This window comes from Cottoperca gobio, chromosome 20 (genome assembly GCF_900634415.1).
Source record: "Cottoperca gobio chromosome 20, fCotGob3.1, whole genome shotgun sequence".
Taxonomy (NCBI): Eukaryota; Metazoa; Chordata; class Actinopteri; order Perciformes; family Bovichtidae; genus Cottoperca; species Cottoperca gobio.
The window spans coordinates 6,602,682-6,620,066 of record NC_041374.1 but is presented as its reverse complement, the minus strand read 5'-3'; the positions used below and the strand labels follow the sequence as shown (position 1 = coordinate 6,620,066).

At 41.5% G+C, this 17,385-nt stretch overlaps 1 protein-coding gene across 1 annotated transcript in view; it reads left to right on the top strand.

The window, feature by feature from the left end:
* gpr158a (G protein-coupled receptor 158a) overlaps nucleotides 1-17,385 on the top strand; it is a 63,276-nt gene that overhangs the window by 4,939 nt on the left and 40,952 nt on the right. The window contains exon 2 of the mRNA XM_029458113.1: nucleotides 5,886-5,991. Coding sequence (XP_029313973.1) covers nucleotides 5,886-5,991 — 106 coding nt within the window. The remainder of the gene's footprint in view (nucleotides 1-5,885; nucleotides 5,992-17,385) is intronic.

The following is a 17,385-nucleotide window of genomic DNA, read 5'->3' as shown; positions in this document are numbered from 1 at the left end:
AATATAGAATAGAGGAAGATAAGGGTGGACATATACCAAGGATAAAGTGCTGTTTATTGAAAGCCATGATTTAGTTTTCATTCAGAATTAATCTGTTTAATTCTGATGTAGCTTGTCACCATCTCCAGTCAGACTATCCATCATCTTACGCCTCTCCTCGCAACTGTCAGCTTTCTTTTGTCAGCAGCTCAAATTATTGAGCGATCTTCCGACTCGGTGTTTGGTCTTCAGAGGAACGCTTTTAATGACAAGAGTGTCAAGAGTCCAGAAAAAAAGAAGAAGAAAGAAGTCTTTATTCGCCTTCTGTGACGGCCACATCGCCACAGGCATGGTGTGGTTTTTTTTATTACCAGCGACAGAACTCAATAAAATGACCCAGGTTGCACTGAAATGCTAGTAGACAAGCAGCATCCTGCCCGGCGGCTACACTCACATTAGCTTCTGCTCGTCCTGTCAGCTTAATGCATTTCCATCACATAAGAGACATTTTCCTTGGGACGGCTGCATGCTTCTTGCTTTGTGATTGTTCCGTGACATAAATGCGTGAACTGTGCCCTTCTTAAAGGACAGCAATGTGTTCTTGTGGAGACACTGGGGCAGGAGGAATGCAAGTTCATCTGGGCGTGCAAGTCTTCTGGCTACATGGATAAACTAAAGGTTTAATGTTTAAGCTCGTGCCAGTCTTCCATGTTCTCTTCTCCTTTTATACTATTCTTGGTTTATATGCACACAGTCAGTGGAACTGGAGATGTCGGAGCTTACTTCTCTTGTTTCAGAAGAAACATCCATATGCTCTTCATTCTAGTTCAAATATAGACAATATATTTAAAAAGAACACTCCGACAGTATACACATTAAACATTTCCCAGTAAGCCCGAAGTCTTTGCACAGCTTTGCAGATGATTCTGTATTATTTTTTGGTCATTTCTTCAATTACTGACATTAATAATCACATTTCTGTATTTCCCCCTATTATTCTGTCATAGCTGTGATAAAAGACAAGCTTCTGTTGCATGAGTAAACCCTTTTAGCGTTTAATGTACCTTAATCGAAAACCCTTTCATTTAATTTTACGACTCCTTTTATTTATTAGCATAATTCGTCCTGCTAATTATAGTGGCGATAAGGACGATCTCCGTGCTCATATGCAGCTATATCTACACGTCTATATTTTTCTTCTTCTTCTTGTTATTTGACGGGCTTAAAAAAAAGTTACTTTTTGTCAGTCGAATGTGACAAACACTATCAGTTGTCTACCGAACATCCAAAGCTAGCTTAACTTTAGCGAAGCCATGAGTTCTTTCGTCACGGGAAAACCAAGCCATCAAGTCCTAAAATGTAACCATGGTGATGATGTATGTTGATTTAATAACAGTATACTATAGTTAGTGTGTATTGTCTCTAATAGAATGGAATTAGGCTAATTAGCTAGATAGATAGTTGTTACTGTAACTGATACGTTACAAGAGTTGGATCTAATGTATTTTAAGTTAATGTAAATGATTAATTAACTTATAATTAGCTACATTGCTGATATCCGCCTCATGTTATCACACTGCCGTCTCCACTGAGAGATTACAGAGCTAACAAGACACTGCTAATAGAATAGATTCTTATGCGGTGCTTGATCTGGTATTAGTCGAAATCCATTCACTGCACTTTATACCACATCTCTGTGCCATAGCAAAGGGGTTTATATCAAATTAACTATGACAAGAATCGCATGAATATGCCTTGTGTCTCTTCTGTGCTACGATTACTTGAATTTCAGACTTTACCACAGCCCCCTGTTCGGTACAGAACAGCTTAAAATAGGCAAATCAATCTCAGAGACCATTTTCTGGGTCTGAATAGAGACATACAGCTCAAAGCGTATTGGCCTGACATTCAGTATTCATTCATGAATACATCAAAGACTGACTTGTAACAAAGAGGGCATATAGAGGCCTTCATTGCGAGAATGTTTTGGTGAATATCCTTTTGTAGCCTATAAGCAATTACCCAGATGTATCTACAGTCAACCTCATAATGCCGGCGCTATCGTAAGCACGTCTGACTGGTCTGTCAGAAAGACCAGAGCCCTGCTGGTGGGATGCCCCTCTCCAAACTGGCCTGGCCTTTAGACCCACAAAGAATGGAGGATGAAAGGAGAGAGCACTCTGTATCCTGGGGCACCACTATCTCCTGCTCTCTGTGATAATCCCGTCTGTAACGCCCGAGGGCCTCGACGGCCACCACGATGCTTCTGCTTCATGCTCCTCGTTGCCACTCTCACATTACGACCCAATTTTTGCATCTTCGCTTGCCGTTCCCCTATTCAGATCCAGACGCCCACACAAAACATTTCACGAGGTGTTTCATGCGCCATTTGTCCACTTTAGAAAGGATGCTAAAGATGGCTGGTAGAGTTGGAAGCGATTGTGGGAAGAGAAAAGGAGAAAAACGTTTTATTCTTTATATAGACTCGATTTTACAAGAAGAAACTAATGTTCATTCTTGAGATGCCAGTGAAGCATTTGAAAGAATCCTCTTGTTGTGCTGTGTGCGTGATTCAGTGCACACCTTCCTACCTTTATTACATACGGGAGAATTGAAACAGATGTAATTTCTCAGCAAAACAACCGGTAGTGCAGCGGGAAAAAAAAGTGAGGTCAGTTTGCCTCAAGGCAGGACCGGAGCAGCAGTTATTAATAACAGAAGTGCAGGCAAAGTGAGCGTTGCATTTGCCCCGTGTCTACAGGGAGCTGGTTATAGTAAACCAGCTCCTATACACCTGGAGAGTGTGTGTGTGTGTGTGTGTGTGTGTGTGTGTGTGTGTGTGTGTGTGTGTGTGTGTGTGTGTGTGTGTGCGAGAAGCTGGATCGACAGAGAGAATATTGGCCTCACAGTGATGTCAATGATTGTATGTTATGTGAGGGTTTAAATGTTAATAGTTATTGAGATGGGTTTTATAGCTACATTGTGAATATTTAATATCAATCGAAGATATTTCTTGACTTAGTAAGACGTCAGTGCTGTAGTGGCTGCTTTTGCTGTACATAATAAATTAGCTACATGAGCTGTAGAAGTCACAAAAGATAACATATTTAATATGGTTCACGGTTGTGAATAAAAGTTTTCATGGAGTTTTTATTAGTCCAGCTACAGAGATAATACTCAAACCTTGATTGGCGATTGGACAAAGAGCGAAATGCAAATTTGTTTGGAAATATGGAATCGCTAAAGCACAATATCAAATGCCACAGTCGGAGTTGTGATCTCAGTCTTGCTGTAATGTAGAGGAGTGGGGAGTTTTGTCACAGTACCCGTCTCCACTGGAACTCTTTCAAGTGATAAAGCAATACTAACAACATCTCCTGCTATCTTTGTGTTTTGTGTGACGTTTAGCTAAGTTACCACAAGATGATAGTTTGACTAAGGCGTTACTATGGAAACCAAAACTGAGCACAGCACAGTATATGGGAGAAGGTGTTAAAACATCCCTTGGTGTCCCAGCTAATATCAGCATTGTCTTTTTGTTTTTTGACTACACTTGGGATATAGTCCTGGAGACAGGAACATAGACCAAATATTAAATACAATTTTCTTTATTAATTTAATTAATTAAAGAAATTGATCCCGTGTCAGTTAGTTAGCATCTTTTTCCACTCATGGAGTTTGACTTTGTGCTGTTGGCGCTCTTTTATTTGTCTCTTTTAATTACGCTTGCTATCGCTGCTCATGCTAACTACCCAGTTGTACGCTGCTTTCTACTGAATCACTTCACTATGAGTCCATCGTAGACATTTTCTCATGAACACTTTATTTTATGGGTCAAAAGTTTCCGAGTAATTTCGTTTCCTGAGACAACGTTCTGAGACTAGCTTTGTTGACTTGTATGCAAAAAGCAGACCACTGACACAGTAAATAAGGTGACTGGTCTGCAGATCATGACATGTTTAAACTTCAGAGCTCTGGTAAAACTATTTCATTCTCACGCCAGGCAGTACATTTGTCTTGTATTTTGCAGTTTGCTTTGACGCAGCACAGTTCATTCTAACTATACGAGGGATTGATACAGATCTACTCAGTAATATGATAAAAAACCTTAAGAGTTTTCCTTTCCATAGTTGGCCCTGAACAGCTATTGCCCAGTACATTTATGCATTGTGCCAAATGCTCTTATTCATTCATAATATCCACTATGGGCTCTTTAACACAGTGGCACTGGGTGCAAAATGAGTTACTAATATAAATCATAGCATTCATAGCCTTATTAGCCAATGATAACTGGTACTCTAAAGGGGAAAATCAACCCTGTAACAGAGATGACATTTATCCTTGCTATAGCTCAGGCTAGAACATTTAAAAGACGTTAGTAGTGTTACTTTCTCTTTGCGATATCTGTTAATCCTCTAACAAAAATAAAACTCATGTGAATGTTCAAACAAGCATAACGGCAGTTAAAAGTTATGACAAAGTCAGACACTGGTTTATTGTCAGTCAAGCAGCTCCCAGGTTTTGCCTGATTAAACAGATTACAGCACAGATTCAAATGTTCGCTTTGGATTATCGTGTATTTCATTTGCAGTGATCAAACGGTCCCAAAGGTACATTTTGGGGATTTCTGTAGAAAAACTTCACTTTCCATTTTTAAGTGTGCCACGAGGGAAAGCCTGTACGCGGGCCGGGGTCGCCAAGACACAGTTCTCGTCGCTTGTTGCTCATGTCTGAAATGTGTCGTCTAATATGAAACAAACAAATTAAAACCGGGATCTACTTGTTTGTTTGTATACTGTATTTGGCTATTGGTTTGTCCTGTGTGCTGCAGCTGTCAGATAGAAAAAAACATGTCCAACAACTAAAAATACGGTCAGAATCAGAGAGACTGACCTTCAGAATCAAAGATGCTGACTTTCTGTTCATCGAGCTTTAGGCAGCTAAGTAAGTGTAAATCCTCAGCAGCCCCGCTACAAGTTCCTGCCCGGCTCAGCTGGCCGAAATAGAGCAAAGACTCCAGGCTTTCCGAGCTACCGCCGCTGAGTGTTTTGCTGTCTGCAGTTTATCGTCTCAGCTAGGCAGAGGAAGAGAGGAGATTAAGATATGGACGGAATTATTTTTGTTTCCCAAAAGGTGCATTTGCTTATCAGTTCTTACAGTCACTCAATAAAACATATTCTTTTCTGAATTTGCACTACGGCTTCTTATGTTATGTGTGCGGAATGACATTGGAATCAATCCTTTACTGTACATTTGTGTACATTAATAGTTCAGCATAGGGGTTTGCCCCCAAAAATACTTACTTTACACATACTTTTGGCGGCAATATAATCAGGAAGTGAAATGTTGCAATAGTTAGCAAACGTAAGAAAACTTATAAACCTGACGATTCTCAGACAAGAGTCTGATTTTTAAGCGGGTTTATGGGAATGGGTCGCAATGGATATTCAATGCAATGATGTCCTCGGAAAGTCACACTGAGTCTAAAAAGAAGTGTGTAACATAGTGTAACAACAAGTGTGCGACCGGCATCTCTATAGCTCGCTCTGTTGGTCATGTCGATCCACAAAAATGTCCATCTTCCAGAGCCTGCATGCACACAATAGCAGCAGAAACGCAAATATTGCAGGATGTGCTGGATCCACTTTCATTTTCGATGGATTATATTAACTCAAAACAAGACTTGGTGTCACCTTTGGGCTCGAACCACAATATTGACATTGAATCATTTATCCATCAGCATCTATCACATTTATTGCAACAGTTAATTCCCAAAACTCTTCTTCATCTTTGAGAAAAGAAACACACTGTGTAATGTACAAGCTGTAAAAATGCAGTCTCACTTTTCTTACTGACGTTCTTAATTCTTCAACAACCCGGGTTAATGGTGTCCTCCTGTGTTGCAGGGGCGTGGTGAGAGTGGACATTAATCTGCAGGATGTTGATATCGACCAGTGCTCCACTGACGGCTGGTTTGCTGGAACCCATCGATGCAACCTGACCACTATGGAGGTGAGTGTGCCGAACATGTGGATTAGACACAGAGATTGATTTGCTCTTGAAAACTGAACTGTAACGTAAAATGACGTTAAATGGAAAAGCACTAAATCTGTACATCTTGGGAAAATGGATGGCAATCTGATTCCTCTTTAAAGACACTGTTACTACCACTTATCTAAACACTATAGGCTGTCTTTTAAAAATAATGTCTCCTTTAAAACAAGATGTATGTATATGGGAAATGAGTTTGACTTGTTTCCAAAGCAGAGATGAGCACAACATAACTAACAGAGATACAGTATATGCGTCCAGATTTTAAGGGTTCTGTTTTACAGGGTCAAGAAATAATATTTAATTTGAAATGTAAGTGATGATGGAGATGGAGAGCTGGAAATGTGCTCAGCCTTGGCAGAGGAGGAAATAGCCCGTGCCATTTTTACACTAATGAAAAATAGCCTGTCTCAAGGCCTTGGAACATGTGGGCAGAGCTCTTGGACAAGATGATAAAACGCTCAGTGCTCTGCTATTTCTGAGACAATGTCTAATATTCACATCCTCCATTTTAAATTTGAGGACTGTGATTTGTGCTTTTATATGGCTGTATGGCTGTTGGCATCTTAAACAAGTTGTGAACAACAACACGTACACATATCACCTTTTAAGTTAATATGTCAAACTTGCTCATCTACACATCCAGAACATACGGAGCAACATTAGCATTTATGTGCTGTGTTTCTGGTCATCTGACAAATTTAACTAATATATATACTGTATATACAGTATATGTGTGTGCATATATATATATTCACGAGCAAATGTATTAGGTACACCTTGCTAGTACCGAGATGGATCCCCCTTTGCCTTGGCATACAGCAGATTCAACAAGGTGTGGGAAACATTCTCTTTGTCACGATAGCATCAGGCAGTTGCTGCAAATGTGTTGGCTGCACATCCACGATGCAAATCACCCTTTCCACCGCATCCCAAAGGTGCTCTATTCGGATTGACATCTGGTCAGCAAACTCATTGTCACTTTCAAGAAACCACTTTTAGAGGATTTGAGCTTCATGACATGTTTTCTTACCTGATGGAGGGAGCTATTGATTAGAAGATGGGTGCACTGTGGTCATAAAAGGACATGGTCAGCAACAATAACTCAGGTAGGCTGTGGCATTTAAACTATACTCAATTGGTACTAAGGGGCCCAAAGCGTGGCAAGAAAATATCCCCCACACCATTACACTACCACCACCAGACTGAACCGTTGATACAAGGCAGGGTGGATCCATGCTTTCATGTTGTTTACGACAAATTCTGTCACAGCATAAATCGAGACTCATCTGACCAGGCAAAGTTTGTCCAATTTTCCAATCCGCGCCATTTGTAGCCTCAGTTTCCTGTTCTTAGCTGACAGTATTGCGCCTTTTTAGAGATGCTCTTCTGCATACCTCGGCTATAACGCTTTCTAGCAGCTCTGGCACATTTTCCTCACAATTCTTCTTGCCATCAACAAGTAATTTTCACACAGAAAACTGCCGCTCACTGGATATTTTCTCTTTTCAGGACCATTATCTGTAAACCCTAGAGATGGTTGTGCATATTAAATCAGTACAACAACAACAACTTACGCCAGCAGTTAGCCAAGCAATCAATCAAACCATGTTATATGCAAATTGACAACACGCTTGGCTAAAACCTCTCGATTTAATCACAACTTATTAATATTTTCCTGCCTGCTTTTAATTGTAATCTTTCATTTTCCGCATGCTACCGTCTAGCTAGCAGCCTTCCTCGTGGTCGATGCTTCTTACCTGCCGATTCAGTCTCATTGTTAAGAGCGATAGATTTTGAAGAGGTGCTGTAGATCAGGCTCCTTCATAATGCATGTGATGTAATGGATTGCAGTGAGCCTCTTTGAATAATTAATCACTCTCTTTGTCTGAGTACTTCCACCTTTCCGTGGACAGTCAATGCCAGAGAAATTTTGACATAGTGCGTGTGTGTGCGTGTGTGTGTGTGTGTGTGTGTGTGTAGGGTGGCTGCAAGGAGAGAAATACTTTGTTGCTGGTATAGATTTTCGATGGCTTTTCAAATGGTCTTTGTGTGCTTACAGTGCAAGAGTGTGTTAGTTTAGTGTGCTTATTTACAGCTGAGTGATGAAAGCTGTTGCGGACACGGAATGTTGCAGGATGTGACTTGTGTTGCGTTACAGCTTTATCACTCAGAAGTGATCATTATCGTCCTATCAGCTGGATAAACAGCATAGATAGGGAGAGGTACAGAGGTAGGAATATATTATTATGGAGGTACATTTAACTGGAGCAGCTACTTCAACCACCTCGTTATCTCTCGTGAATGTGTATTGCGGAGTTCGTATCGTTATTCATAAATTAAGCAAGACCTGTGCAAATGGGAATTACAGAAAAGCCATCTTTGCACTGCTAACTACCTACCTTCCCGGTCCTAAAGTGCATGACCAGGTAAATCAGAGGTGACGTGGGAGGCTGATGTCTTTACAGCTATGAATAGAAAGCAAGACTGCAGCGGTGTAATCAAGTCTTGTAGGGCTGTGTGTGTGTGTGTGTGCATGTGTGAGTGTGTGTGTGTGTGTAATGAAAACAGCTTTGGGAGGGATGCCCCGTATTTGCAAACAGGGATTCATTTTAAGTTATGGCTATATTTATTTCTCATGCAGGTATTCCCTCTGCATGTGCAGCGTTTGTTGTTTAATAGGTTTCTTTGGGGCCATTTGAATAATAATAAAAAAAAGAATCACTTCAGGCTGCTATGGATCCATGTTTTCTTTGTTTTATTGGAATCAAAGCGGTTGGTTTAGGTGGTGTGGAGCAATTTAGTTACTTAAGTGTTTCATTGACATTCACATTTTCAGTTCGCTCTCGGATGCTCTTTATAGCAGCATTTGCAGCACACTTGCACTTCCACCTTCTGTTGTGCATGCACAACTCTGACAGGATTCATCCAACGGCTATGAATCCCTTTCATCACACATCTACTGTTGTTCTCCTGGTTCTTAGCAGCGTTTTTTAAGTGCCACCATTCCAACAATTGAATTTGACAAAATGCAGTCTTTCCAGCACAGCCAGCCGGATCCCTGGCCTTCCCTCACATCCTGCCTCTCAAGCTGCTGTTTGCGCAGCCAAGCATGCAAGGCAGCCCAAACTCAGATGGAGGCAAATGCTATGGATGACGGATTCACCAGGCAAGCAGAGGAAAGCAAAACAAAACGAGGCTCGGACCGTTGACCATAAAGAAAATACAATATCCCAACCCAGCTATTTCAAAATCCAACAATTGTTAACAATTTCCAATCCATTCTTTCCTCACTGATGATTTTCACAAAACACTACTTACTACTACTACTATTTTATTTTCCCCATTTGGTGCTACAGTCGAGCTTTGCTATAGATAGATGCCACCCCACACTCATAGCATGTCAAAGTTGTAGCACGATGTGAATGTGTTAATGCTTACAAGCTTCAAAGCATTAGCACATTCACACATCAAGCCACCAGAACACACCAACGCTGCTGTCATGGTCAATATAATATATAGTATTATAAACTGACTGCAGACTCCGACTTATACCAATCACGGTAAAGCTAAATATATAATTACATAGCAAAGCATGGAGTCCAAAGATTATCAACTACATCTGGACTTAATTTCCGATTGAAAAAGTGTACACATGCTGTTTGAGGCTGACGTCTTTTTATCCCCCCTCTTATCTATCACTAATGGCACTTCCATTAGTGTTTTTCGCCGTTTCTTCAAAAAGTCTAGGACTTTGACGCCCTGGGGGCATCTTTCATACGAGAACGCGGCTGTGGATGATGATGAATGTTTCAATCAATTAGCTTATTGCTCAGAACAAGTGGTGGGGCCCTGGGGGATCGTGGTCTGTGAAAAGCAGTAACCTGAATGATCACTCCAGCCAGCACGACAAGGACTCCTGACTCTGCGCTGTTTCTTGTTGAGGGCAGCTGTGTGAGAAGAATTGAGGGGGGGGGGGGTTAACCCATAAACTAAGAATGAAATGAAAACTGAAGACTTTGACCATACATACGGGACACATCAGCATGCTAACTTTGTAATTTTGACCCAAATTTAGCCACACAGCCACACTGCCTGTAGACGTTCAGTCTTGTTGGTAAGTTAACCATTTGTCTAGTTTTAGAGGAGCTGACATTCAGATCATGTAGTGGATGGCTACAGAGTAAAGAAACTGACAGCAACTTTCTGTTCACCCCCGCTGTGGTGCTATTCTTCTTCATTTTTGTCTTCGTTTTCTGCCTTTTCAAGTCCATATATTCACACATTTTTGGAGGTGACACTGAGGTTTGCTAAAGTATTCTGGTTTGGATTCAAACTCTTTGCCAGAGTTGAAGAATTATTATTGAATTCTTAGTCATTGTAGCACTAAAGCTAACGACTCATTTGTGGGATATTCAGCCCCACAAAGCACTGAATGTCCGCAAAATCTGCAAAAACACACATCTCCCCCCCAAACACAAACACACACACGCCAAACCCCCAAGTGGCAGGGGACATCTGATGCTGTTTTGTGCACTCAACAGCCCGTGTGGTTTATTTTTGCCCCGCTGTGGTGCTATTTTCTGTTGTTGAAAAGCTCAAGTGGATATTCCAGCTCTGTCTGTTCAATCACTGTTACATCTTGACCTTGGTTCACAAGGTTGTCCCGGCTCAGCCAGCTATCATCTCAATCACACGGCGATTTCTCCGCAATGTGCTGCTGAATAAATAACGGCATCATTGTTAAACAACTGCAGATACCCTCCTGCTCTGTCTGCTCCCACCTTCCGTCTCTCTCGGCTCCATTTTTGCAAACAAAAAAGTGCACACAACACACACTTGTTGTTCCCACTTCAAGGGACATTATATCAACTTACATTCATTCACTGGAGGCTTATCCTAGCCCCCAAGCACGACAACTATACCCTTAACTACGCAGGATTTTAACCCTAAATCCTTTAAGTATAACAGTAGTTAAGTTGTTTGTTTGTTGGTTGGATTAAAGAACCCAGTGGTTAAACTACAACCCAAGTCGTTCATGTCATGTATTGTTTCTGTGATTTACATCTCATTGTCTCTTGTCCTGCAATCTTTGCTGGCAGCTGCATATAACTTACAAAGATTAGACAAAGGGCATGTGTTGGCAGCTATTCTAACCTTAAATAACCTTTTTATCTTCAAAGCACGCAAACGGCCACAGAAGCACTATTTTCCAGGATTCTGGCACAAGAGAGTAATGTACACTTTTGAATTACTTGAGTGCACGACAGCCGGTTGGTTTTGGTTGGTTCATTCCTTCAGCCTGAGGACATATGGCAGGTTGAATTGATGGGATTAATTTTAAAACGCTTTGAAAACTGATTGCCAACTGAAATTCATTAATCAGTTTGAGTCACAAAAAAAGATTGATTTGTCCATCATGATGCTTTATTTGCATGCAAAGGTTTTTAGGCCTCATTCTGTCCCATAATGAGCTGTCTTTTATGTCAGCAATCACTTTTCAACTGAAAATTCCAAATGGCGGATATTCTGTAAAGGACATTTCAGGATGTAGGCACTATTCCACTGCTGCATAAACATGTGCAATTAAAATGCTGTTTTCATATTAACTTCACTTATGTTCTCATTTAAGGGCAGTAATGTATCCCAGAACATAGTAATATCATTTTTTTAAAGGTACAACTTTCTATGATACAATGATTTCTGGCTTGACAATTGTTATGATACTTCCTATATGGTACCTTTGTTTACAAAAAAAAAGGAGAATCAGCTTTAATCCCTGATGAATAATAAATTAAACTGATTTTTATAAAGTCATACACAAATCCCCAAGATAGCGCTTGGTTTTATATTACATCCAAATATGTCATTCTTCAGCGGGACTTGTTTGTTCATTTGACATGGTGTGTGCTTTGTACACTCCCAAAGCTCCCTCGAGAATGTGATCCACGTTAGTTAAATAAGGTTTATTCCTCATTACTCTGAAAGCTCCGCTGTCCAAGTGTTCCCTCTACACTTACTCAACAAAAAGGCTTACCCCTTCATCTGCAGACCCAGCTGCGTATTGTAAGATAAAAATAGCCTTTCAGCATCTTGGGAATTCCCCTGCTGTTAGAAACACGGCATCGTAGTGGGGCAGGGATTCCCACAAGAGACCCGTATATCGAGAGTAGTGTCACACCATGCCACGGCCCCCTTTCAACCTGCTCGTCTCAAACCTTTTTTTTTTGTTTTGTTTTTATAGCGACAAGAAAATGAAACCTCCAATGGCATGTCCTGCCAACCCAGTCTGGGTCAGAATACTTGAGTGCACTTTTTGTACAATTTTCTGTAAGCTTGCCTAGATTTCATCATTCCATATCCAGAAAAAAGAATGGAGGATTCAGTGTGGATCTTGTCATCCAGGGGCTTTTCTGCGTTACCAATAAATGAAACCATCCATCCATCCATCCATCGTCTACCGCTTATCCGGGATCGGGTCGCGGGGGCAGCAGCTCCAGTAAGGAACCCCAATCTTCCCTTCTCCGGGCCACATCCTCCAGCTCCGACTGGGGGATCCTGAGGCGTTCCCAGGCCAGTGAGGAGATATAATCTCTCCACCGAGTCCTGGGTCTTCCCCGGGGTCTCCTCCCAGCTGGACGTGCCTGGAACACCTCCCTAGGGAGGCGCCCAGGTGGCATCCTTACTAGATGCCCGAACCACCTCAACTGGCTCCTTTCAACGTAAATGAAACCACTGATTCAAAATTCAAATCCCACATTGGATAAGAGTAATATGCTCTGTGTCCAGCGGGTCTGCCTCCTCAACGGTATTGGAGATGAAAACATCAAGGTTGAGGGCTGTTGGCCATAACACAGTGGGACGAGAGATCACAGGACACTTCTGGTTTTAACTCTGGCCCCCCGGCCCTCGGCAGTGCAGCCCTTCCTTAACCACTGTCCCTCTAATTGGCTCTGTGGATAATGCTGGAACTCTGAATTTACATGGAAACACTTTGAAGACTTGAGTACACTCGCCCCCGGGCACGGTGTTACATTCACTGTGCCCGGCCTCAGCAGCACACCGTAAACCGAGGCAGAAAGCAAACACTCAGTCTCGGGAGGATTGGAGAAAAGAAAAGTGGAATGTAGAGGTAACATTTGTCTAGGGACCCATGAGATTGGATGTGAAATGAGTACAGCCTTATGCTTACAAAAGGATAGAAATAGACTGAGAGAGTGGGGGGATACAGACAAAAAGATATAAAAGGTGACGATGGCTTGATTTACATACACAAAAATAACCTGGCTGTTGCCTTAACTCCAGTTTAGGTCTGATTTAAGCTGCTTTAAGCCTCGTTGTTCTTTACGGATATAAAATCCCACAAATCAATATTTTCTTTTACCCCTGAAGTTTTGGACCATCTATCCATTTCCCTTATCTAATTCCATGCATGGCTAAGCGAGACGAAGATGTCCTTCTCCTCCGCTACATCCTCTGCTTCTCCTGAGAGATCCCTTGCCAGTAGGGAAATAAAATCCCTCCAGTGTGTTCTGGGTCTGCCACATTGGGTCTCCTCCCAGTTGGACCTGCTGAGGAATACCTCCCCAGGGAGGCATTCAGGAGGATCAGATGCTCTTCACATATTAACTAGGTTCTCAACATGAAAGAGCAGGGGTTCTAGTCCGAGCTTCTTCGCTGATATTGAAGCAACTCACTGTGTCCCTAAAGGGTGATTCCAGAAACCCTGCAAAGCAAGCTCTTCTTGTCTGCAATCTAATTCTTACGATCTCAACCCAAATAGCATAACCATAAACCACCGGTCCTACAGGGACCTCCCGCAGTCAGCGACAAAAGCGGTTGTGTATTACAAGGTCAGCAAACCGCCTCTTTAGCCAGGGTCTTTCCATCCATAGTGTTAAATCACGGTTTGGTGTCATGTTTATCTTTTTAGAACAAACATTTTGCATTGACGAAGATATTATCAGTGGCCAGCAGCGTGAAGTTTGGATTCAAACATGTCTTTAAAGAAAATGTAATGTTTCCCTTTTTGAAATGATTCGTCTCTAATGTAATTTTTTAAATCTTTTAATTTTAAATGTAATCTTAAAAAAAAAAAAAAAAAAAAGGCTTTACTTGAATCACTTCCACGCTACACATCAGAATGACAGAGATTTCAAATAAGGGAGAACTGTTGCAGTCACTGTATATGAGGAGAGTTGTGTCGGTGGACCACAGCGGCGAACTTCCTTGTTCTTTATCACCCATGACAGTATTTGTGCCCGTTGTCCCTGGAGGAGGCTTTGAGGTTGTCAGAAAACTTTGTGTATGCCTGATTCATTACCGCTCACTGTCCTTGTTTTGTCGGCGCATGTACACGAGTGTGTGTGTGCATGTGACACGTCTATTTGCGGGACTGTCCATTGCAAGTTGCAAGAGTCAACATTACTGTCCATTTTGCCGTACGAACATGGAATAAATATGTACCCCGCCCGGTTCACTTGACACTTACATAAGCTGTGAATGTGATTATGACAGCAATATCCCAGTGGTGTCTGTTGTGTGTTTACTAGTCCCAGCCTGATGGCAGTGTTAAGCCCCCTCTAGGCTAGAGTGTTTATCTCACTGGTGTTTCGGCTTTGGTCTTTGGACTGGACCCAAAGCGAGGCCCGCTGTCCGGGCAGCTCTGCTCCGGCTAACTCCTGCTAGTTGACCTCGTTTAAAGGCCTGGCTGTGCTGTCTAGCTGTCCCTCTGAGCACAGAGACACAGTCTTCCAGCTCTCTGCAGTGTCCTCTTTGGGTCTCTGAGTTAGAGTAATGCACAGGCCTGAAATTGCGCGTCTGAGCCAGACCCAGCGCCAATTTATTGAGCCCAGTCCATGCCCAACAGCTAAACATCGTTTCAGTATGAAAACTAGTTCACTTTTCAGGCTCGCTGCTCTAACTTATGCACCTATTCATCATAAAGCTTTAAGTGACTAGTGTGCCATTGTGCCCTTTATATTGTCAATGACAGTAAGAGACGGTGTTCGGGAGCCTAATATTAGACTAAATGTATTTATATTGTACATTGTTTTAATTTAAATAATATTTTAATTAACTTTCTCTATATTGTAAATCTACTACTGCTATTACATTTACTCTATAAACAAAATACCTATTGTGGATAGATTAATCTACCTTATTTATAGACTGTCTATACAGCCTGAAATAGGGATCACCCCTTTGTTGCTGATATTTCTCCTATTTTTTCATGTTGAACCGTGAAATCAAAATGGCACTCCAGCAATTTAAACCCCCATTAAGCTGTGCAACTTGCAAGAGTCAAAGTTAAAAAAAGAAAGGTCAACAACGGCCGAGAAAGCCCAACTTTTAGTTCTCAAAATGGGTCAAACTGCAAAGTCCCTGAAGCCTATACATCATTAAATGCAACTTGATCGTGTCTCTTTGTCAGGCCCTCCATGCCTGGTTAATGCCTGTCCAAGCCCAAGGCGAGATGACCCTGGTGGTTATTTTTTCAGACTTGACAAAGCTCCTCCAGAGCTACAAAACACATCATACTCTATTGTTTAACAGAGCAGGTAAAACTCCTGTGTTTTTTATTCTTCCTTTAGAGCAAACACTGTGTAATTCCCCGCTGCCTTCATACACATCCTGCGCTGTCAGTTTACAGTACACTGCACACATATGCAAATACACGCACACGCACACACACACACACACACACACACACACACACACACACACACACACAATTGTATTGCATGTGCAGAGTAAATTTGCCCTGTGGCCAAAGTCTTCTCCTTCTAACCTCCTTTCTGTGCATTCTATCTGTAATTATTAGACGATGAACTATCCTCTGGGTTTATGTTGCACTCTGTAGGATCATTACAAGTATCTACAGAGTCCTATTAGTGGTTGATTAGGCACTGTGCTGGACCGGAATTGCGTGGGCTTATTTCAAAGAGAGGGAGAGCCTTAATTAGCCGGCAGAATCGAGAGCTAGTTCCTGGTTTCCTGGTCAGGTGGAAGAAAACTGGCCTCCGCATCAATTAGTGCTACTCATAGAGTTGGTTTTTATTCCCCTGCTTCATGTTACAGAAAGGTGATGGAAGAGAACTGCTGTGTTTGATGTCAACAGGAAGAGTGTGTAGTGTGTGTGTGTGTACGCAGGGATTACACAGATTAATGCGATAACATACAGTAGATCGGCAGTTACAGTGCATTTATAGTCTGTATTTATTTTAAAAGTTATAAATGTCCTTATAGTATCGTTAGCACCAGCATCTGCACTGTTTTATGCTTAAAACAAGACATGCATGCCTTTCTCATTTTATTTATCAAGCATTCAAAACATATCTGCTCAGGCAGAACACACACCGTATCCCATAAAACACACTGTATCCCTTTTAACATGGCTAATTACATTTTTAACAATCTGAATAAAAAGTCAAGTGTACGGCTCATGTAACGTTCATAAACAAAAAAGAAAGCCAATAATTGGAGTGAAGTGATAGTCATTTGTGAAACGGGTAATGCCACTATTTGCAGTCTTTGTTTAAGTAGAAATGGAAGTGCTTGCAAATTGCTGTTGTGAAAAGGCCCTTTGCTTGCAGTTGTGGTTGCAGTTCATCCCGGGGGTGTAGAATGTGGTTGAGGTCAGAGCTCTTGCATTCAAGTTCCTCCAACTAAAACTTGGAAAACCATTTCTCTTTGAACCTGGCTTTGTGCATGAGGGATGTTGCCCCTGGGAACCCCAAAGGCTCACAACAGAAATATTGAGGGGTCATGAGGTTATTCACTGGATAAGAAAAGGGGAAAAATACTTTTTATGGAGCAAAAATATTCAAATGGAGCAAAAATCACTTCTTTGGGTAAACTTCTCACAGCTCATAAACATACAATCTGTGACAATAATGGTTCCAAGTCAACATTGCTATGTTCTAAGGCAGGGGTGTCAAAAATGCTGCCCGGGGGGCAAAACCGGCCCGCCAGAGGGTCCAATCCGGCTCGCGGGATGACTTGCAAAATGTAAAAGTTAGTTAATTTGATCATAAAGTAAAATACTGTTCCAGATACCTGTGATCTGTAAATGCACATGTGTAAATGATAAACTGATAATATTGATGAAATTGCACCTTTTTTTCTTAAGAAATTTCAGGTTGTTCATAATGTTTTGTAAAAAGATCAAATTTGAACATTTTCAGAGTGTACTTGTACTTTTTTGCACTAAAATAAAGGGAAACATTTGGAGTTGTTGTTATTTATAGGTTATTATGCTGTGATTTCACTGGTACTGGTTTACTTGAGATCAAATTGTGCTGCATGTGGCGCCTGAACTAACATGAGTTTGACACCCCTGTTCTAAGAGGTGGA